The 22031-nt window shown below is 41.6% G+C and overlaps 1 protein-coding gene across 2 annotated transcripts in view; it reads left to right on the forward strand.

The window, feature by feature from the left end:
- Positions 1-22031, forward strand: part of ADAM12 (ADAM metallopeptidase domain 12) — a 395851-nt gene that overhangs the window by 367059 nt on the left and 6761 nt on the right. For both annotated transcript variants that reach the window (XM_067709072.1, XM_067709071.1), the window contains exon 22: positions 19771-19889. In XM_067709072.1, the coding sequence (XP_067565173.1) occupies positions 19771-19889 (119 nt within the window). The remainder of the gene's footprint in view (positions 1-19770; positions 19890-22031) is intronic.

Genomic DNA, 22031 nt, shown 5'->3' on the forward strand with positions numbered 1-22031 from the left:
ACCCAGGCCCTTGAACACAGTAGACGTGTAGGAAATATGCTGAATTGATGTGAATTTTCAGTAGTAAATAATAAGCCTTGTCACTGGCTCACTCACTCCCGGGGGGGGGGAGGGGCTGCCATATCAGTGAGTCATGGGTTAGCAGACGTTAGAGTCACTTAACTCCTATAAATGTAAAGTGTAGTTACCAAGGTTTTGGACTCCTGCTAACCTCTGCCTGCCCAGTACTTCCAGAAACTTCAGCTAAAATTTGTTGGGTTTCATATCATACACTGATTTTTTTTTCTCTATCCAAGCCGTTTATTTGAAACGCCAACTATATGTAGGATAAAGTCAGTGTTACATGCTTGTCAGTAACTAGAAATACAGAACCAGAGAAAACCTTTGTACAACCGTAATGACACTCAAAAGAGAAATGTAGCATTTTACAATGCTTCACACAGAGGAATTCAACTTTGAAGGTATCTAAATAAAAATACATTTCTTTAAAAAATACTATGTGCAATTGAAGCGTAACCAAGCTTTACAAAGTACTAGTCATGCAGGTTGTAGGAGACACTTGCATAGGACATGAAATCAGTTTAAGAAAAATTTCTGAGCCTTTAGCACTGAAGACACTTGACTTTATACCAGTAACAACCACAAGAAATGCAATGTTGTAGAAATTACGCTAATATTTACATGACAAACCCATCTGATGTCTCTAAAGGTACTGCACGTGGAAGCACCCTTATCTCCCTGGAGAGAAATAACTTCAGAGGGAAGCCGTTTAACTCATTACAGTAATCAATGGCATGTTTGTTTTCCACTCACTTCTGTTACTATAAACACCCAGATTGTACATGAAAAAAAATGGATGCCTGATACTTTACCTTTATATTTTGTAACAAACAATGGATGCCTATAAGTAAAAAATTGCAACAGTGTAAAGGGTTATTAGAAAACAGTCTCTCTCCCACCTTTGTCACCAGGCTCCCTTCCCAGAAGCAATCATTGCTACTAGGCTTTTGTAAAATGTAATTTAGAATACAGTGAAAAGTCTCTTCCACCTGTCTCTCTCTTCAGAGTGAGAGATTATGGAAACTTTGGAGATTTCAGACACTCAAAACTGGAGAGGAAGGTACAGTGAAACCTGGCCGCCCGTCACGCATCTTCAGCGACCATCACCTTGCTATCACTCTTATTTCAAACCTTAGATCCTTGTTTTGGATTCAAATGGCAGCACACTCTGTACTTCTTTCCACTTTGGTTATTCCAGATCTACCCCATCCTTTTCACTGGCTGTGTAGTATTTCACGGTAGAGCCACACCGTAGATTCTTTAACCAGTCCCTTACTGATGGCCACATGGGTGGTTTCCAATCATTTGCTACTTCAAACAGGCATAGTCTTGCCCAGGTACCTTGGGCCGATGCATGACGATGGACGTGGGATAAATTCCTGGGAGCACAATTGCTGATCAAAGGCCATATGCATTTAGAAATTTGGTAGATGAGGCAGAAATGCTTCTAAAGGAGTCGTCCCAATTTCTCTTCCCCGGGTCTTCACCAATATAGTGCGTTCAGAGATTTTTTTTTTATCTTTGCCAACGTGATAGGTTGGAAAGAAAAGTATCTACGTTTTTCTTCCTAAAAATGAGATGTAAGATCTTTCCACAGGTTTAAAATCCATTTGTTTTTTTCCCTTTTTCATAAACTGTGTTGTCGCCTCCTTTGCCACTTTTTTTTTTTTTTTTTTTTCTGTATGCGGCCCTCTCACTGCTGTGGCCTCTCCCATTGCGGAGCACAGGCTCCGGACGCGCAGGGTCAGCGGCCATGGCTCACGGGCCCAGCCGCTCCGCGGCATGTGGGACCTTCCCGGACCGGGGCACGAACCCGCGTCCCCTGCATCGGCAGGCAGACTCTCAACCACTGCGCCACCAGGGAAGCCCTGCCACTTTTTATTGTCATGTTTAGAAAGGCTTGTCTACCCAAAGGTTACAAATATGTTCTTCTATTTCTTATACCTTCATGATCTTTTCTTCACATTTAATATTTGATCCATCTGCTCTTTAGTGCATAAAATGAAGTAGGAATCCAACTTTATTTTTCTAGATGACCACCTAACTAACCCTCAACACTGTTCATGGTATTTGTGTACTTATTTGTCCATTATTGGCTTATCTTTTCTTTATTAGATTTACCTGGTTTCTCCTCAACTCCTCCTACCCCCAAAGAACCAGCCCTAGATTTTATATATGACTTTCCTTTTACTATTGTTAGACCACAGAAACATTACTTTCATTACTTTCATTTCCCCTCTACAAATCTGAGATAACATCTCCCTCATTGGACTTTGTGATAATTGAATGAAAATATCTAACATTATTAGAATGTCTGTAATGTCTTTGCTAAATGATAGTAATTAATTTTTTATTTTACTAATTATTTTCTGCTTTTATCTTTATCACTTCCATTTTTAGGTTTATTTTCTTTCTCTAACTTCTTAGATCATTATTTCATTTTTATTCATACTTTTATTCATACTTGATTACATGGCATGTAAGTCTAGGAATTTCCCAAACACTGCTCTGTCTGTACTTACTCTAACTTGTAGTGTTTTCCATATTTATAATTTTTAAATAGTCTATGTTTTCTCTTTGGTTTTTTCCTTTGGCCCAAAGATTGAAATTAATTCTGGGGCTTCCCTCGTGGCACAGTGGTTAAGAATCTGCCTGCCAATGCAGGGGACATGGGCTTGAGCCCTGGTCCGGGAAGATCCCACATGCCACGGAGCAACTAAGCCCGTGCGCCACAACTACTGACCCTGCGTTCTAGAGCCCGCGAGCCACAACTACTGAGCCCATATGCCACAACTACTGAGCCTGCGTTCTAGAGCCCGTGTGCCACAACTACCGAGCCCGTGCGCCTAGAGCCCGTGCTCCTCAACAAGAGAAGCCACCGCAATGAGAAGCCCACACACCGCAACAAAGAGTAGCCCCCGCTCGCTGCAATTAGAGAAAGCCCATGCACAGCAACAAAGACCCAATGCAGCCAAAAATAAAATAAATTTATAAAAAAGAAAATTAATTCTTTTATTGTTAATATTTTAAATACAGATTTCCCTGCTATCTGAAAGCAGAGCATTCCTGTGAAACCCTTTATAAGCCAAAATGGCATGAAGTAAAGAAGCGATTACCTTGGGACACATATTGTTAAGGGATGCAAAAAATAGATTGAGATAAAGCACAGATGCTCGCAGACACAGTTCAAAGCTCTGGCAGCTTGATGCTGAGATGCTGAGTGTAGTTCACAGGGAAGGACCTTAGTGGGGCCCCTCCCTCTGCTCAGGGTGAGCTGTCTCTACAATGGCTGCTGCCCAAAAAAATGCTGAAAGCTTCTTTTTGCTTTTTGCCTGTTCTTGTAAAAGCAAAGGTCCTCTTTGGATTTCTTTCAGTTAAGTGAAAACAGGTACTAATGTAGGTCTTTTGTAAAAGTGAGGTAAAGCGAACTTTCAAACATTGGGGAATACCTGTATTTAAAATATATAAAAGTAAAAATGATCTAAAATTCACCCATATTTATACTAGAAATAACCATTGTTACCTGTTTTTCTATGTATACACCTATTTAAATTTCAGATATATAATATGCATACATTTCTTTTAAAAAAGGAAAAATTAAACAATATAGACTACCTCAGCCCCCCTCCAGGTATAACCTCTGTCCTAAGTTTGGTGTTGATTGTCTATAGCACTTTTCAAATATTTTTACGTAAATAGGTATACGTAAAAATATATAGTATTTTGTGTTTTTCAGTTTATATAAATGGTATTAAAGTAAGCATAACAAAATGTGTACTTAAACTCAGCTGTGTTTTACTTTTTGTTTCTGGACGTTCTCTTTGGTTCTTATTCAGACATGAGGCTTGTCTTTTAAATACAGTAAGAAAATTTGTTCCAATAATTCCCAAATCTAAACTCTTTGGGTGTGTTGCTGCTGAGTTTTTTTAATTGCTCCCCCCCCCCTCCCTCTCTCCCTCTCTCCCTCTCTCCCTCTCTCCGTCTCTCCCTCTCTCCCTCTCTCCCTCTCTCATGATCCCTTGCTTCTTTGGGTGCTTGGTCATTTACTGTGAGCTACTAAATTTTCTGGAAAATTCTCTGGGAGCTCTTTCAGGTCTAGGATGGAGTCTGTTCCTCCAGAGAGGGTGTAATTTGCCTCTGTCAGGTGCCCAGGGCAGCACCAGCTTGAGGCCCCTTGAAATGGCTCAGGGCTTATGAGCCACCCAGATGATGTGATGTCAGCTTCAGGTCCTCAGGGGCAATTTGTGGTTATAGGTTGGTCTGCCCAGCACCAAGAGAACTCTTCTTGTGTCTGCTAGGGATGGACAGTAGTATGTGTTTGCTTCTAGAATATTCTTACCCTGAGGTACAGTCCTTTGCAGGGCCCAGCTTTATCAGGGAGAGGTCAGGAAGAGGATGGTGCCCTACTGAACTGAGGCAGGTGCTGACCTTCGACTCTTGCATCCCTCACCTTAAAAGAGTATCAGAACCAAAACCGAGGTTTCCCTAATTTGGCAAATGCCTATAGCTTCAGTGGACTACTTACCCCTCTGGGCTTCTCCTTTCACTTAGATGTTGGCCTGATAACATCTTGCTATCTTGTAGCTCTTTGATGCTTTTAAGAAACATTTTAATATTTTTTTCTTCTCACTGAATTTATTTTTATATCAAAAACTATAATTTTTCATTAAGAAATATTATTTATGTTAACATGTAATGAGTTATTAGTGTTATTTTTTTGATTTTTTATTTTATGTTGGAGTAAAGTTGAGTAACAATGTTGTGTTAGTTTCAGTTGTACAGCAAAGTGATTCAGTTATACATGTATATACATGTATCTATCCTTTTTCAAGTTCTTTTCCCATTAAGGTTATTAGAGAATATTGAACAGAGTTCCTTGTGCTATGTAGTAGGTCCTTGTTGGTTATCTATTTTATATATAGTAGTATGTATATGTCAATCCCAACCTCCCAGTCTATCCCTCCCCCACCCACCCTTACCCCCTGGTAACCATAAGTTCATTCTCTAAGCCTGTGAGTCTGTTTCTGTTTTGTAATAAGTTCATTTGTATAATTTTTTTAATTCTTCATATAAGCGATATCATATGTTATTTGTTTTTCTCTGACTTTATTCAGTATGATAGTCCCCGGTTCCATCCATGTTGCTGCAAATTTCATTCTTTTTTTTTTTTTTACATCTTTATTGGAATATAATTGCCTTACAATGGTGTGTTAGTTTCTGCTTTATAACAAAGTGAATCAGTTATACATATACATATGTTCCCATATCTCTTCCCTCTTGCGTCCCCCTCCCTCCCACCCTCCCTATCCCACCCCTCCAGGAGGTCACAGGGCACCGAGCTGATCTCCCTGTGCTATGCGGCTGCTTCCCACTAGCTATCTACCTTACGTTTGGTAGTATATATATATGTCCATGCCTCTCTCTCTCTTTGTCACAGCTTACCCTTTCCCCTCCCCATATCCTCAAGTCCATTCTCTAGTAGATCTGTGTCTTTATTCCTGTCTTACCCCTAGGTTCTTCATATTTTTTCTTAAATTCCATATATATGTGTTAGCATACGGTATTTGTCTTTCTCTTTCTGACTTACTTCACTCTGTATGACAGACTCTAGGTCTATACACCTCATTACAAATAGCTCAATTTCGTTTCTTTTTATGGCTGAGTAATATTCCATTGTATATATGTGCCACATCTTCTTTATCCATTCATCCGATGATGGACACTTAGGTTGTTTCCATCTCCGGGCTATTGTAAATAGAGCTGCAGTGAACATTTTGGTACATGACTCTTTTTGAATTATGGTTTTCTCAGGGTATATGCCCAGTAGTGGGATTGCTGGGTCATATGGTAGTTCTATTTGTAGTTTTTTAAGGAACCTCCATACTGTTCTCCATAATGGCAGTACCAATTCACATTCCCACCAGCAGTGCAAGAGTGTTCCCTTTTCTCCACACCCTCTCCAGCATTTATTGTTTCTAGATTTTTTGATGATGGCCATTCTGACTGGTGTGAGATGATATCTCATTGTAGTTTTGACTTGCATTTCTCTAATGATTAATGATGTTGAGCATTCATTCTTTCATGTGTTTGTTGGCAGTCTGTATATCTTCTTTGGAGAAATGTCTATTTAGGTCTTCTGCCCATTTTTGGATTGGGTGGTTTGTTTTTTTGTTATTGAGCTGCATGAGCTTCTTATAAATTTTGGAGATTAATCCTTTGTCAGTTGCTTCATTTGCAAATATTTTCTCCCATTCTGAGGGTTGTGTTTTGGTCTTGTTTATGGTTTCCTTTGCTGTGCAAAAGCTTTGAAGTTTCATTAGGTCCCATTTGTTTATTTTTGTTTTTATTTCCATTTCTCTAGGAGGTGGGTCAAAAATGATCTTGCTGTGATTTATGTCATAGAGTGTTCTGCCTATGTTTTCCTCTAAGAGTTTCATAGTTTCTGGCCTTACATTTAGGTCTTTAATCCATTTTGAGCTTATTTTTGTGTGTGGTGTTAGGGAGTGATCTAATCTCATACTTTTACATGTACCTGTCCAGCTTCCCCATCACCACTTATTGAAGAGGCTGTCCTTTCTCCACTGTACATTCCTGCCTCCTCTATCAAAGATAAGGTGACCATATGTGTGTCGTTTTATCTCTGGGCTTTCTATCCTGTTCCATTGATCTATATTTCTGTTTTTGTGCCAGTACCATACTGTCTTGATTACTGTAGCTTTGTAGTATAGTCTGAAGTCAGGGAGCCTGATTCCTCCAGCTCTGTTTTTCGTTCTCAAGATTGCTTTGGCTATTCGGGTTCTTTTGTGTTTCCATACAAATTGTGAAATTATTTGTTCTAGTTCTGTGAAAAATGCCATTGGTAGTTTGATAGGGATTGCATTGAATCCATAAATTGCTTTGGATAGTAGAGTCATTTTCACAATGTTGATTCTTCCAATCCAAGAACATGGTATATCTCTCCATCTGTTTGTATCCTCTTTAATTTCTTTCATCAGTGTCTTATAGTTTTCTGCATACATGTCTTTTGTCTCCTTAGGTAGGTTTATTCTGAGGAATTTTATTCTTTTTGTTGCTGTGGTAAATGGGAGTGTTTTCTTGATTTCACTTTCAGATTTTTCATCATTAGTGTATAGGAATGCCAGAGATTTCTGTGCATTAATTTTGTATCCTGCTACTTTACCAAACTCATTGATTAGCTCTAGTAGTTTTCTGATAGCATCTTTAGGATTCTCTATGTATAGTATCATGTCATCTGCAAACAGTGACAGCTTTACTTCTTCTTTTCTGATTTGGATTCCTTTTATTTCCTTTTCTTCTCTGATTTCTGTGGCTAAAACTTCCAAAACTATGTTGAATAAGAGTGGTGAGAGTGGGCAACCTTGTCTTGTTCCTGATCTTAGTGGAAATGCTTTCAGTTTTTCACCATTGAGGACGATGTTGGCTGTGGGTTTGTCATATATGGCCTTTATTATGTTGAGGAGAGTTCCCTCTATGCCTACTTTCTGCAGGGTTTTTATCATAAATGGGTGTTGAATTTTGTCGAAAGCTTTCTCTGCATCTATTGAGATGATCATATGGTTTTTCTCCTTCAATTTGTTAATATGGTTTATCACATTGATTTGCATATATTGAAGAATCCTTGCATTCCTGGAATAAACCCCACTTGATCATGGTGTATGATCCTTTTAATGTGCTGTTGGATTCTGTTTGCTAGTATTTTGTTGAGGATTTTTGCATCTATGTTCATCAGTGATATTGGCCTGTAGTTTTCTTTCTTTGTGACATCCTTGTCTGGTTTTGGTATCAAGGTGATGGTGGCCTCGTAGAATGAGTTTGGGAGTCTTCCTCCCTCTGCTATATTTTGGAAGAGTTAGAGAAGGATAGGTGTTAGCTCTTCCCTAAATGTTTGATAGAATTTGCCTGTGAAGCCGTCTGGTCCTGGGCTTTTGTTTGTTGGAAGATTTTTAATCACAGTTTCAATTTCAGTGCTTGTGATTGGTCTGTTCATATTTTCTATTTCTTCCTGATTCAGTCTTGGCAGGTTGTGCATTTCTAAGAATTTGTCCATTTCTTCCAGGCTGTCCATTTTATTGGCATAGAGTTGCTTGTAGTAATCTCTCATGATCTTTTGTATTTCTGCAGTGTCAGTTGTTACTTCTCCTTTTTCATTTCTAATTCTATTGATTTGAGTCTTCTCCCTTTTTTTCTTGATGAGTCTGGCTAATAGTTTATCAATTTTGTTTATCTTCTCAACGAACCAGCTTTTAGTTTTATTGATCTTTGCTATTGTTTCCTTCATTGCTTTTTCATTTATTTCTGATCTGATTTTTATGATTTCTTTCCTTCTGCTAACTTTGGGGTGTTTTTGTTCTTCTTTCTCTAATTGCTTTAGGTACAAGTTTAGGTTGTTTATTCGAGATGTTTCCTGTTTCTTAAGGTAGGATTGTATTGCTATAAACTTCCCTCTTAGAACTGCTTTTGCTGCATCCCATAGGTTTTGGGTCATCGTGTCTCCATTGTCATTTGTTTCTTGGTATTTTTTTATTTCCTCTTTGATTTCTTCAGTGACCACTTCGTTATTAAGTAGTGTATTGTTTAGCCTCCATGTGTTTGTATTTTTTACAGATCTTTTCCTGTTATTGATATCCACTCTCATAGTGTTGTGGTCGGAAAAGATACTTGATACAATTTCCATTTTCTTAAATTTACCAAGGCTTGATTTGTGACCCAAGATATGATCTGTCCTGGAGAATGTTCCATGAGCATTTGAGAAAAATGTGTATTCTGTTGTTTTTGGATGGAATGTCCTATAAATATCAATTAAGTCCATCTTGTTTAATGTATCATTTAAAGCTTGTGTTTCCTTATTTTCATTTTGGATGATCTGTCCATTGGTGAAAGTGGGGTGTTAAAGTCCCCTACTATGAATGTGTTACTGTCAATTTCCCTTTTATGGCTGTTAGTATTTGCCTTATGTATTGAGGTGCTCCTATGTTGGGTGCATAAATATTTACAATTGTTATATCTTCTTCCTGGATCGATCCCTTGATCATCATGTAGTGTCCTTCTTTGTCTCTTCTAATAGTCTTTATTTTAAAGTCTATTTTGTCTGATATGAGAATTGCTACTCCAGCTTTCTTTTGGTTTCCATTTTCATGGAATATCTTTTTCCATCCCCTTACTTTCAGTCTGTATGTGTCTCTAGGTGTGAAGTGGGTCTCTTGTGGACAGCATGTATATGGGTCTTGTTTTTGTTTCCATTCAGCCAATCTGTGTCTTTTGGTGGGAGCATTTAGTCCATGTACATTTAAGGTAGTTATCGATATGTATGTTCCGATTCCCATTTTCTTAATTGTTTTGGGTTCGTAGGTCTTTTCCTTCTCTTGTGTTTCTTGCCTAGAGAAGTTCCTTTAGCATTTGTTGTAAAGCTGGTTTGGTGGTGCTGAACTCTCTCAGCTTTTGCTTGTCTGTAAAGGTTTTAATTTCTCCATCAAATCTGAAGGAGATCCTTGCTGGGTAGAGTAATCTTGGTTGCAGGTTTTTCTCCTTCATCACTTTAAATATGTCTTGCCAGTCCCTTCTGGCTTGCGGAGTTTCTGCTGAAAGATCAGCTGTTAACCTCATGGGGATTCCCTGTGTTATTTGTTGTTTTTCCCTTGCTGCTTTTAATATGTTTTCTTTGTATTTAATTCTTGATAGTTTGATTAATATGTGTCTTGGCATATTTCTCCTTGGATTTATCCTGTATGGGACTCTCTGTGCTTCCTGGACTTGATTAACTATTTCCTTTCCCATATTAGGGAAGTTTTCAACTATAATCTCTTCAAATATTTTCTCAGTCCCTTTCTTTTTCTCTTCTTCTAGAACTCCTATAATTCAAATGTTGGTGCATTTAATGTTGTCCCAGAGGTCTCTGAGACTGTCCTCAGTTTTTTTCATTCTTTTTTCTTTATTCTACTCTGCAGTAGTTATTTCCACTATTTTATCTTCCAGGTCACTTATCCATTCTTCTGCCTCAGTTATTCTGCTATTGATCCCATCTAGAGTATTTTAATTTCATTTATTGTGTTGTTCATCGTTGTTTGTTTTATCTTTAGTTCTTCTAGGTCCTTGTTAAATGTTTCTTGCATTTTGTCTATTCTATTACAAAGATTTTGGATCATCTTTACTATCATTATTCTGAATTCTTTTTCAGGTAGACTGCCTATTTCCTCTTCATTTGTTAGGCCTGTTGGGTTTTTATCTTGCTCCTTCATCTGCTGTGTGTTTCTCTGCTCATTTTGCTTATCTTACTGTGTTTGGGGTCTCCTTTTTGCAGGCTGCAGGTTCGTAGTTCCCACTGTTTTTGGTGTCTGTGCCCAGTGGCTAAGGTTGGTTCAGTGGCTTGTGTAGGCTTCCTGGTGGAGGGGACTAGTGCCTGTGTTCTGGTGGATAAGGCTGGATCTTGTCTTTCTGGTGGGCAGGTCCATTCTGGTGGTGTGTTTTGGGGTGTCTGTGGACTTATTATGATTTTAGGCAGCCTCTCTGCTAATGCGTGGGGTTGTGTTCCTGTCTTGCTAGTTGTTTGGCATAGGGTGTCCAGCACCGTAGCTTGCTGGTCGTTGAGTGAAGCTGGGTGCTGGTGTTGAGATGGAGGTCTCTGGGAGATTTCCGCTGTTTGATATTATGTGGAGCTGGGAGGTCTCTTATGGACCAGTGTCCTGAAGTTGGCTCTCCCACCTCAGAGGCACAGCACTGACTCCTGGCTGCAGCACCAAGAGCCTTTCATCCACACGGCTCAGAATAAAAGGGAGAAAAAGTAGAAAGAAAGAATTAGTAGAAGTAGAAAGAAGGAAAGAAAGAAAGAAAGAAAGAAGGAAGGAAAGAAAGAAAGAAAGAAAGAAGGAAGGAAAGAAAGAAAGAAAGAAAGAAGGAAAGAAAGGAGGGAAGGAAGGAAAAAAAGAAAGAAGATAAAGTAAAATAAAATAAAGTAAGATAAAATATAATAAAGTTATTAAAATAAAAAATAATTACTAAGAAAAAAAATTTTTTTAAATGGACGGATAGAACCCTAGGACAAATGGTAGATGCAAAGCTATACAGACAAAATCTCACACAGAAGCATACACATACACACTCACAAAAAGAGGAAAAGGGGGAAAAAATCATAAATCTTGCTCTGAAAGTCCACCTCCTCAATTTGGGATGATTCATTGTCTATTCAGGTATTCCACAGATGCAGGGTACATCAGGTTGATTGTGGAGCTTTAATCCGCTGCTTCTGAGGCTGCTGGGAGAGATTTCCGTTTCTCTTCTTTGTTCTCACAGCTCCCAGGGGCTCAGCTTTCGATTTGGCCCCGCCTTTGCATGTAGGTCACTGGAGGGCGTCTGTTCTTCGCTCAGACAGGGTGGGGTTAAAGGAGCCGCTGATTCGGGGGCTCTGGCTCACTCAGGCCGCGGGGAGGGAGGGGTGCGGATGAGGGGCGAGCCTGTGGTGGCAGAGGCCAACGTGACGTTGCACCAGCCTGAGGCGCGCCGTGCGTTCTCCCGGGGAAGTTGTCCCTGGATCCCGAGACCCTGGCAGTGGCGGGCTGCACAGGCTCCCCGGAAGCGGGGTGTGGATAGTGCCCTGTGCTCACACACAGGCTTCTTGGTGGCGGCAGCAGCAGCCTTAGCGTCTCATGCCCGTCTCTGGGGTCCGTGCTTTTAGCCGCGGCTCGCGCCCGTCTCTGGAGCTCCTTTAAGCAGCGCTCTGAATCCCCTCTCCTCACGCACCAGGAAACAAAGAGGGAAGAAAAAGTCTCTTGCCTCTTCGGCAGCTCCAGACTTTTCCCCGGACTCCCTCCCGGCTAGCCGTGGCGCACTAGCGCCCTGCAGGCTGTGTTCATGCAGCCAACCCCAGTCCTTTCCCTGCGCTCCGACCGACCGAAGCCCGAGCCTCAGCTCCCAGCCCCGCCCGCCCCGGCGGGTGAGCAGACAAGCCTCTCGGGCTGGTGAGTGCCGGTCGGCACCGATCCTCTGTGTGGGAATCTCTCTGCTTTGCCCTCTGCACCCCTGTTGCTGTGCTCTCCTCCGTGGCCCCGAAGCTCCCCCCTCCGCCACCCGCAGTCTCTGCCCGCGAAGGGGCTTCCTAGTGTGTGGAAACCTTTCCTCCTTTACAGCTCCCTCCCACTGGTGCAGGGCCCGTCCCTATCCTTTTGTCTCTGTTTATTCTTTTTTCTTTTGCCCTACCCAGGTACGTGGGGACTTTCTTGCCTTTTGGGAGGTCTGAGGTGTTCTGCCAACGTTCAGTAGGTGTCCTGTAGGAGTTGTTACACGTGTAGATGTATTTCTGGTGTATCTGTGGGGAGGAAGATGATCTCTGCATCTTGCTCTTCCGCCATCATCCCCTCGTCCAAATTTCATTCTTTTTAATGGCTGAGTAATATTCCATCTTAAATATGTACCACATCTTTATCCATTCATCTGTTGATGGACATTTAGGTTGCTTCCATGTCTTGGCTATTGTAAACAGCACTGCAATGAACATTGGGGTGCATGTATCTTTTTGAACCATGGTTTTCTCAGGATATATGCCCTGGAGTAGGATTGCTGGATCATATAGGAGCTCTATTTTTAGTTTTTTAAGGAACCTCCCTACTGTTCTCCATAGTGGCTGTATCAATTTACATTCCCACCAACAGTGTAAGAGTGTTCCCTTTGCTCTACACCCTCTCCAGCATTTATTGTCTGTAGACTTTTTGATGATGGCCATTCTGACTGGTGTGAGGTGATATCTCATTGTAGTTTTGATTTGCATTTCTCTAATAATTAGTAATGTTGAGCATCTTTTCATGTGCCTCTTGGCCATCTGTATATCTTCTTTGAAGAAATGTCTGTTTAGGTCTTCTGCCCATTTTTTGATTGGGTTGTTTGTTTTTTTGATATTGAGCCACGTGAGCTGTTTGTAAATTTTGGAGATTAATCCCTTGTTGGTCACATCATTTGCAAATATTTTCTCCCACTCTGTGGGTTGTCTTCTCATTCTGTTTATGGTTTCCTTTGCTATACAAAAGTTTTTGAGTTTAATTAGGTCCCATTTGTTTATTTTTGTTTTTATTTCCATCACTCTAGGAGAAGGATCAAAAAAGATCTTGCTGTGATTTATGTCAAAGTGTGTTCTGCCTATCCAGTCTTACATTTAGGTCTTTAATCCATTTTGAGTTTATTTTTGTTTATGCTGTTAGAGAATGTTTTAATTTCATTTTTTTACATGTAGCTGTCCAGTTTTCCCAGCACCATTTACTGAAGAAACTGTCTTTTCTCCATATAGTCTTGCCTCCTGTGTCATAGATTAATTGACCATAGGTGCGTGTGTTTCTTTCTGGACTTTTTATCCTGTTCCATTGATCTGTATTTCTGTTTTGTGCCAGTACCATACTGTTTTGACGACTATGACTTTGTAGTATAGTCTGAAGTCAGGGAACCTGATTCCTCCAGCTCTGTTTTTCTTTCTCAAGATTGCTTTGGCTGTACAGGGCCTTTTGTGTCTCCATACAAATTTAAAATTTTCTTGTTCTAGTTCTGTGAAAAATGCCATTGGTAATTTGATAGGGATTGCATTGAATCTGTAGATTGACTTGGGTAGTATAGTCATTTTGGCAATATTGATGTTTGCAATCCAAGAACATGATATATCTTTCCATCTGTTTGTGTCATCTTCGATTTCTTTCATCAGCATCATAGTTTTTGGAGTAGTTGCCTCCTTAGGTAGGTTTATTTCTAGATACTTTACTCTTTTTGATGTGATGGTAAATGGGATTGTTTCTTTCTCTTTCTGATCTTTTATTGTTAGTGTATAGAAATGCAACAGATTTCTGTGTATTAATTTTGTATCCTGCAACTTTACCGAATTCATTGATGAGTTCTAGTAGTTTTCTGGTAGCATCTTTAGGATTTTCTATGTATGGTATCATGTCATCTGCAAACAGTGACAGTTTTACTTCTTCTTTGCCAATCTGGATTCCTTTTCTTTCTTTTTCGTCTCTGATTGCCATGGCCAGGACTTCTAAAACTATGTTGAATAAAAGTGGTGAGAGTGGACATCCTTGTCTTGTTCCTGATCTTATAGGAAATGCTTTCAGCTTGCCCCCATTGAGTATTATGCTAGCTGTAGCATACATGACCTTTATTATGTTGAGGTAGGTTCCCTCTACATCCACTTTCTGGACAGTTTTTATCATAAATTGCTGTTGAATTTTGTCAAAAGTTTTTCTGCATCTATCGAGATGATCATATGGTTTTTATTCTTCAGTTTGTTGACATAGTGTATCACTGATTTGTAGATATTGAAAAATCCTTGCATCCATGGGATAAATGCCACTTGATCATGGTGTATGATCCTTTTAATGTGTTGTTGGATTCAGTTTGCTAGTATTTTGTTGAGGATTTTTGAGTCTACGTTCATCAGTGATATTGGTCTGTAGTTTTCTTTTTTTGTTGTATCTTTGTCTGGTTTTGGTATCACGGTGATGGCGGCCTCATAGAACGAGTTTGGAAGCGTTCCTTCCTCTGCAATTTTTTGGAAGAGTTTCAGAAGGATAGGTGTTAACTCTTCTTCAGTGTTTGATAGAATTTGCCTGTGAAGCCATCTGGTCCTGGATTTTTGTTTGTTGAAAGTTTTCTAATCACAGTTTCAATTTCAGTACATGTGATTAGTCTGTTCATATTTTCTGCTTCTCCTGATTCAGTCTTGGGAGATTGTACCTTACTAAGAATTTGTCCATTTCTTCTATTAAATACATTTTATCAAACAATTTTAGAGAGAAGGTAGGACAAAATAGCTCAGCCTGCCATATATCTGGAAATGGATGGTCCACCTCCCAACTTTGGTTAGTTCTAGAATGTCTATATTATTATGGCTAATAACATTTACTTTCTGTTTTGTAGCCATAATTCCCACAATTTTGTTACCCTTAGGTCTACATTGAAGGGATTTAGTGCTTAATCTCCTTGCCACTGAGCCATTCTTTTCCTGGCTGGCTGAAGTTCATGCTATTGGACTTCCAGAATTCCTTCCAGAAGAGTTCTTAGGAGGTATATTCCCTGAATTTTGTATGTTCAAAGACACTTGGCTGTTGCTTTATTTTTTCAATGACACTTTAGGCATAAAATTCATGGATCACACTTTCTTTCCCTGAAACTCTTAGATGCATGCTTCCTCAGTCTGCTCTGAAGAAATCAGAAGCTGGCTTCTTTCTTTTTTCCTTGTAAGTGACATGACTCTGTATCCTATTAATTATGTCTTAATTCTGATGAGTCTGAATCATTTCACCCAGGGAAACAGTGTACACTTTCAATCCATAGGCTTGACTCTTCCAGAAAAGTTGTTACAAAATAAATCTGGGTATCTTTTCTCTCTTTACTATTTGTTCAGATCCCGTAAGTGACACCATTTATGTATATGTTGTATCACCTTTGTCTGTGGTCTTTGTCATTTACCATTGAACTTCTCCTCATTTCCCTCAAGCTGGTCCCCACAGCGCTGTGTTCAGTACCATCTTGGTCCTTGGTTTGCATTGTTGCTTTATTTTTTCCTTTCCCTTTTCACTTGACTTTTGCCAGCTCCTTTTTCATGTCCTTATGTATACATTTTTGCCAGTGGCTTCTTAGTTTGCCTTTTGTTTATCATGGTTCCTTCCTTCCTTCTTTCAGTAGTTTTGATTAATGTATCTAAATTCCTCTTTAAACAAAGCGAGGTCTTCCTGGAAAAAACAACCAGTTGCAGGACAGTTGGGGGAAAGGCCAGGTCAGAACTCAGGGCCACCTCCAAATTGCCCACCTCATGGGGGGCCATGGGACAGAGGGCTTTGAGGGATAGTGGTGGTTTGGCCTCCCCTGATTTCGGCAGAGACTCTGCCAGGTCCCCTCCCCTGCTCCAGGTGTGCATAGATGGTTGGGCTCATCTGCTGCTCCTTCAGCCCTGACACACATACATCATCTGCTCACTCTGTACTCTTATCCCCGGCAGGCAAGGTGGATGTCTCCCCCTCTGCAATTCACCAGGTTGGCCACGTAGGTGTCCCTTCCGTGGTCTCTCCTCAGCCCAGCCTGCTGGACACTTTGCATCCTTTTCTCATATATTCATGTGGGGCTATACATTTTTCTCAGAGGTGGAGTTTTGCTGCTTCTTGTGCATTTTCTTTACTGTTTTCAGGTGGTTTTAGAAAGAAGGGACCAGGGACATCTTCCAGCTAGGTGTAAAAGTGCTCTTTAAAGGACCTCTGCTTTTTCTGAATAAAGAGTAAAAAGTTGAGGCATTTCCCAGAGAATCAGTTGTCCTTGGTGTTATCATGAAGTGTGTATTTCTACAGGGCCAGGGATAGGCCAGATGGTAAGTAGTGTTTATGCTGCCCCCCGGCCCTGCACGAGCTCACCAGGGATCTCTGTGGCATCTCTGGCGTTTTCCTGTGATAACACCGAGTCTTCCTGGGGAGATCCCTCTGGACAAGCAGGACGCGCTTATTCTTGCTGATCATGCAGAAGGAGATAACAGCTGAGAATTCTCTGTGATGGTCAAAGCAAGGGGCTATATTTGGATCTAAAAATTTGTTCTCATCCCTCTAAAAAATTTGAAATATGTGGCTTTTGCTGAAACATGAGCAGAAAATGGAGAAATGAGACAACTCTATTTAATAACAGATCTCGATTTTTCTCCGGTACCTAGAAGTTGAGAAGGCAGAGAAATGGGGGTCTGAACTCATTTCCTTGTTTAAAATGAAAATCAGTCTAAAGAAATGTTTATTGAGTGTGAGCAACTTGGCCTGGAGTCATTCCTCAGCTCCATTTCCATGGCTCTTTGTGGCCAGGCTGGATCGGACGTCATTGGGAAAGCCCAGGTTCAGGTTTTGCAAAGGCAGCTTGAAGAGCAGTGCCTAAAAGGGAGTGTGGAAGTCCCACCCCTTTCTGCAAGGTCAGGGCACATGCAGCTGGTGCTTCTGTGCAAATGTTTCATGGGCTTCATGCCTGGTCCCTGAGGAAGGAGGATACATCATCTTTGACTAACCCCGCTGTTCCATGATGCCAGTTTGTCCCAGTTGGGCCCGGTGGGAAGCTGGCATCTTACCTAGGCAGCTACCTGTTTCATGTTTCCATCAAAACCATCATGTCATGGGCATGGCAGGAGGGAGGGGGCTTGGTGCCTCTGCTGAGCCCAGGTTTGAATCAGAACTTTCAATCAATATCTCCACTGTTTGGGCTTTTATCACTATGGTGACCATATAATTTGTCCTCTAAACCAGGGCACATGAGAAAGTCTATGATTAATAAATTAAACACAGCCGTAAATTGGGAATGTCTCCAGGCAAAACCAGAATGAATGGCCAACCTATCTCCTAAGGTTCCGTGATAAATCCAAATATATTGTGATACACTGTAACATACATCTCATTTTTTCTCCAGTAGTGTAATAAAAACCTGACATTATCTTTACTACCAAGACTAGATATTTATTCATACTTAGCGGCAAAGCTAGTATCATTTAGTAATGAATTCTTTAATCCTCAGATGTGGGTGCGTGCATTCATCTTTACATCCACATATTAGCGTGCTCATTATTTTCTACCACCTTTTAGGAAATGGAGCTTGGTTTAGTGCCATGGTTTATCACCCAGTGTTTGTTGGGAGGATTATGGTGCTTTTAGATGGTTGAATTCACTCCTTCAATAATAGTAGTTGTGAAGCAGTAGCAGCTAACACGTATTGGTCGCTGTGTGCCAGGCTCTATGCTAAGAGATTAACAGGTAATCTCTCCCTGAACCCTCACATCATCTCCTCTCTACAACTTAAAGAAGTTAAATAACTTGTGTGCTCTCAGAGCTTGTAAGCGCAGAGCCTGGTTGGGTATACAAACAGCGTGACTTCGGTGCTTGTGCTCATTGTATGGTCTGTATTTCCAGTGAACGTTGTGTTCTATTTTACATTCAACAGGCTGTTAATATTTCCATTAATGAGAGCTGATGTAGAAATGGCACTTGTAAGTCTGTTCCTTGTTTGGTGGCTCCTTCCTATCCCAGTTTCCCCATTGTTTCAAGTTGCTGTATTTTCCATACAGCTGTGGTTGACAGACTCCTGTGGTAGCTTCCTTTGCTTTATAAAGCTATGTTAAATTGTGACTATATTGTCGCCTTCTTTTAACTGAGCTCCGATTGCTGCGGAGATATAATTTTAGTGGGATGATTACTATGAGAAATTCAACTCGTATGTGTTTAAATCATCTTGAGTATTCTGGATGTATGGAATACTGAGTTCCATGACAGTGTATGAGGTCATCTGTTTATTAGGATGTCCTGCCTTCCTTGAGTTTCTAGCACCATTTCCTACAGACTGTATATGTGTGAGTGCTTCTATGCTCCAAGGACCAGCGCAGGTGGTGCCTTGATGCCTATGTTCACCCTGGGCCCAAAAGAGAGTGTTATCAACACTCACTGACTTTCCAACCTGGCTCCAGTGAGCCCCACTCTCACAGTAGCCAAGGAAGGGACCCCAGGAACACAAGTGCCTTTTTTTTTTGCGGCGGGGGGGGGGGGGGGGGGGTTGTGCCGGGTCTTAGTTGCGGCAGGTGTGCTCCTTAGTCGCGCATGAAAGCTCTTAGTTGCAGCATGCATGTGGGATCTAGTTCCCCGACCAGGGATCAAACCCGGGCCCTCTGCATTGGGAGCACGGAGTCTTAACCACTGCGTCACCAGGGAAGTCCCACAAGTGACTTCTAATCATTGTTATCTATATTCTGGGAGCTTCCCATACATTACTTTAGTCCTCATAACAGTGCTATGAGATGGGTCTTGTTTTCTCTCACTTTACAGACAGAGAGGTTGAGGTTCAGAGAAGTCAAGTGACTTGCACGAGTCCCAGAGTATTGGTATTTGTACAAAACCCAGAGCAGATACTCCAAGTTCATGCTCTGCCCACCTTCTGCCAACTCCCTCACTGGCCTCTGGTCAATACAGCACCGCCCCCATCAGCTTCCTTACAGAACAATATCTGTCCCTCAAACCACTGTGTCTTGGGTTTTCCTTCTGGGTGTCATTTTCCAAGCCAGTTTGTGACTCTCTGAATGAACTATTAGAAAATATTTTGGTAGCAGAACCTTTGTGTATTTCATGGAAGGATGTTACTGACCCCATCCTGATGGGTGAAGGATGGTCACCTTCATTGTCTGGTTCGCCCACAGCTGAACAAGTTCTGTTACAGGATTCTGGCAAATTTGAGGCAATGAATGTGTTCTTTGAAAAGATTTTCACCATCTTCTCATGTTAGGCCTTTATAAATTGAAAAGAAGCCTAAAAGCACAGGGAAGTTTACATCCCCTGGGTAACACTGGCCCAGAAGCACCAGCATCAACTATACTTCCAAGGCCTGGGAACAGCATGGCAGCTGAAGACCCATATTTGAGTGACTGTAACTAAATGATGCTATGGTTAAATCTTTAACACAGGTCACCCACCCTCACACACACACACGCACACACACGCACACGCACACACACACACACACACGCACCACCACCACACCTGTGCTGTTAGATGATCGTATTCAGAAAGATTACAGTAAATGAAACTTGGGCTGGGTAGCAACCTAACCACTCTGCTCTCTCTATCCCACTCTCCAGGGGACTCTAACAGCTCCTGAGGTCAGTGTCTTGTCCGAGTTCATGGAGCCGGTGATCAGACATAATCTTGTGGTTTATTGCAGGGAACTCGTAAGCCAAACCCTCCTCAGAAGCCTCTGCCTGCAGATCCTTTAAGCAGGACAACCCGGCTTGCCAGGACCCCGGGACAGCAGGAGTCTGGGCTCCGCCGGGCGCCCATCAGGTTGGTGTGATGCACCCATGTCCCTCTTTTTCTCCCCAAAACTATGTGGGCGCAGCTGCACCGAGCCATGCTTCTCAAGCCACAGGAGGACATGGGGGTGGCGCTGGCGGCTGTGCGTCCTGCACTCCCCACCCCTGGGAACAATATAAAACAGACGTGAGGACGAATCTAAAGAATAAGCAGGAAGCAGCTGGGAGCTATAATTGTAGGCATCACATGTCACTCTTAGCAATGATCCCAGCCTACCCGTGAGATCAACTCAAGATCAAGTAGAACAGATCCCTCAGAGCCGTGCCTGTTGATCTGGGCTGCGTCATGTCCCCCAAGGGAGAGAAAGCCAGCAAGTGGTGCGATATTATGAAAGCTGGACACCTACCTCCAGAAATCCCACTTGGACCTTGATGGCCTCCGCCCAACCCCTGGGATCCCGAGACACGAGGTGAGGTTGGAGGGTCATGGATGAAATAAGGGGAATGTAAGAAGTCAGGCTAAAGAAGCTGCTGGGCAGGGGTAACTGGGAGCTTCCCCCTCAGCCGGCACAAGGAATCACCTTTGAAGCCTCAGCTGCAGCTGTGGTCATGTCCTACGCCCTCCCCGAGGGGTTGAGGGCACAGCCCTGAATCTGGGCTTGGGCAGCAAGGCTCAACCCAGTGGTGTGCTGGAGCCAACCCACACTGCTTTGCAAGAACTATTAAATTTCTAGGAATTTTGCAAGCTAGGTGTTAAGCCTAGCCATTCTTCAAAATTATATAAGCTGGCAGTGATACCAGTTACACTGAAAACAAAGGTAAGAAATGCTCAAAGCGCCTCACCTCCATTTTTTTTTTTTTTTTTTTTTTTACTATATTTTACAGCAATCCACATTTTTTAACATCTTTATTGGAGTATAATTGCTTTACAATGGTGGGTTAGTTTCTGCTGTATCACAAAGTAAATCAGCTATACGTATACATATATCCCCCTCCCTCTTGTGTCTCCCTCCCACCCTCCCTATCCCATCCCTCTAGGGAGACCAAGCTGATCTCCCTGTGCTATGCGGCTGCTTCCCACTAGCTGTTTTACATTTGGTAGTGTATATATGTCCATGCCACTCTCTTACTTCATCCCAGCTTACCCTTCCCCCTCCCCGTGTCCTCAAGTGCATTCTCTACGTCTGTGTCTTTATTCCTATCCTGCCCCTAGGTTCTTCAGAACCATTTATTTTTTTAGATTCCATATATATATGTGTTAGCCGTACAGTATTTGTTTTTCTCTTTCTGACTTCACTCTGTAGGACAGACGCTAGGTCCATCCACCTCACTACAAATAACTCAATTTCGTTTCCTTTTATGGCTGAGTAATATTCCATTGTATGTATGTGCCACCTCTTCTTTATCCAGTCATCTGTCGATGGGCACTTACTTAGGTTGCTTCCATGTCCTGGCTATTGTAAATTGTGCTGCAGTGAACACTGTGGTACATGACTCTTTTTTGAATTATGGTTTTCTCAGGGTGTATGCCCAGTAGTGGGATTGCTGGGTCATATGGTAGTTCTCGCAACCCACATTCTTGAGATTACTGTATCTGTCATTCCTATGTGATGAAAATGCCATGCCATGGTGGCCACTGCACATCTCTTCCATGTTCAGTCACATCGTGTTGGGAGCATGAGTATTTATACCGTGGAAATCAGCAAATGCTATGGTTAAATCTTTACCTTCCCCCCAGTGGTGGGTAGTTAAACATTTACCAGCACACAGATGGGTTAAACCCTCAGCCAAAACATCTACCCCCTGAGCAGGCAGCTTGCTTTGTGAGCTGCAAAGAACCAAAGGTAGGTGGTGGCCAGGCCCTGGGTTCAGTAATTCAGCATCTCTGAAGGGAAATGCTACACGCTCATGATTTCATTACAGCTCTTAGGAAAACTGTTTGGCCCACGAAAGAGATAGCTGCCTAATATAGCTCAGATAAAGCCGGTCAAAGGGTCAGGACAGTGGTTTAATTCCCGACTACACAAGTACAGAAAAACTCCAGAGCATCCTAATTATTTCACTGTGGTTTGTCCACTGAGCTTGCAGTTACTTTTCTTGTTCAAAAGGAAAAAAACACCACTTTACATGGACATGAAGAGGGGAAGGGCCTCTCTTTTTAAATTTATTTTAT

Source organism: Pseudorca crassidens, chromosome 16, assembly GCF_039906515.1.
Source record: "Pseudorca crassidens isolate mPseCra1 chromosome 16, mPseCra1.hap1, whole genome shotgun sequence".
NCBI lineage: Eukaryota > Metazoa > Chordata > Mammalia > Artiodactyla > Delphinidae > Pseudorca > Pseudorca crassidens.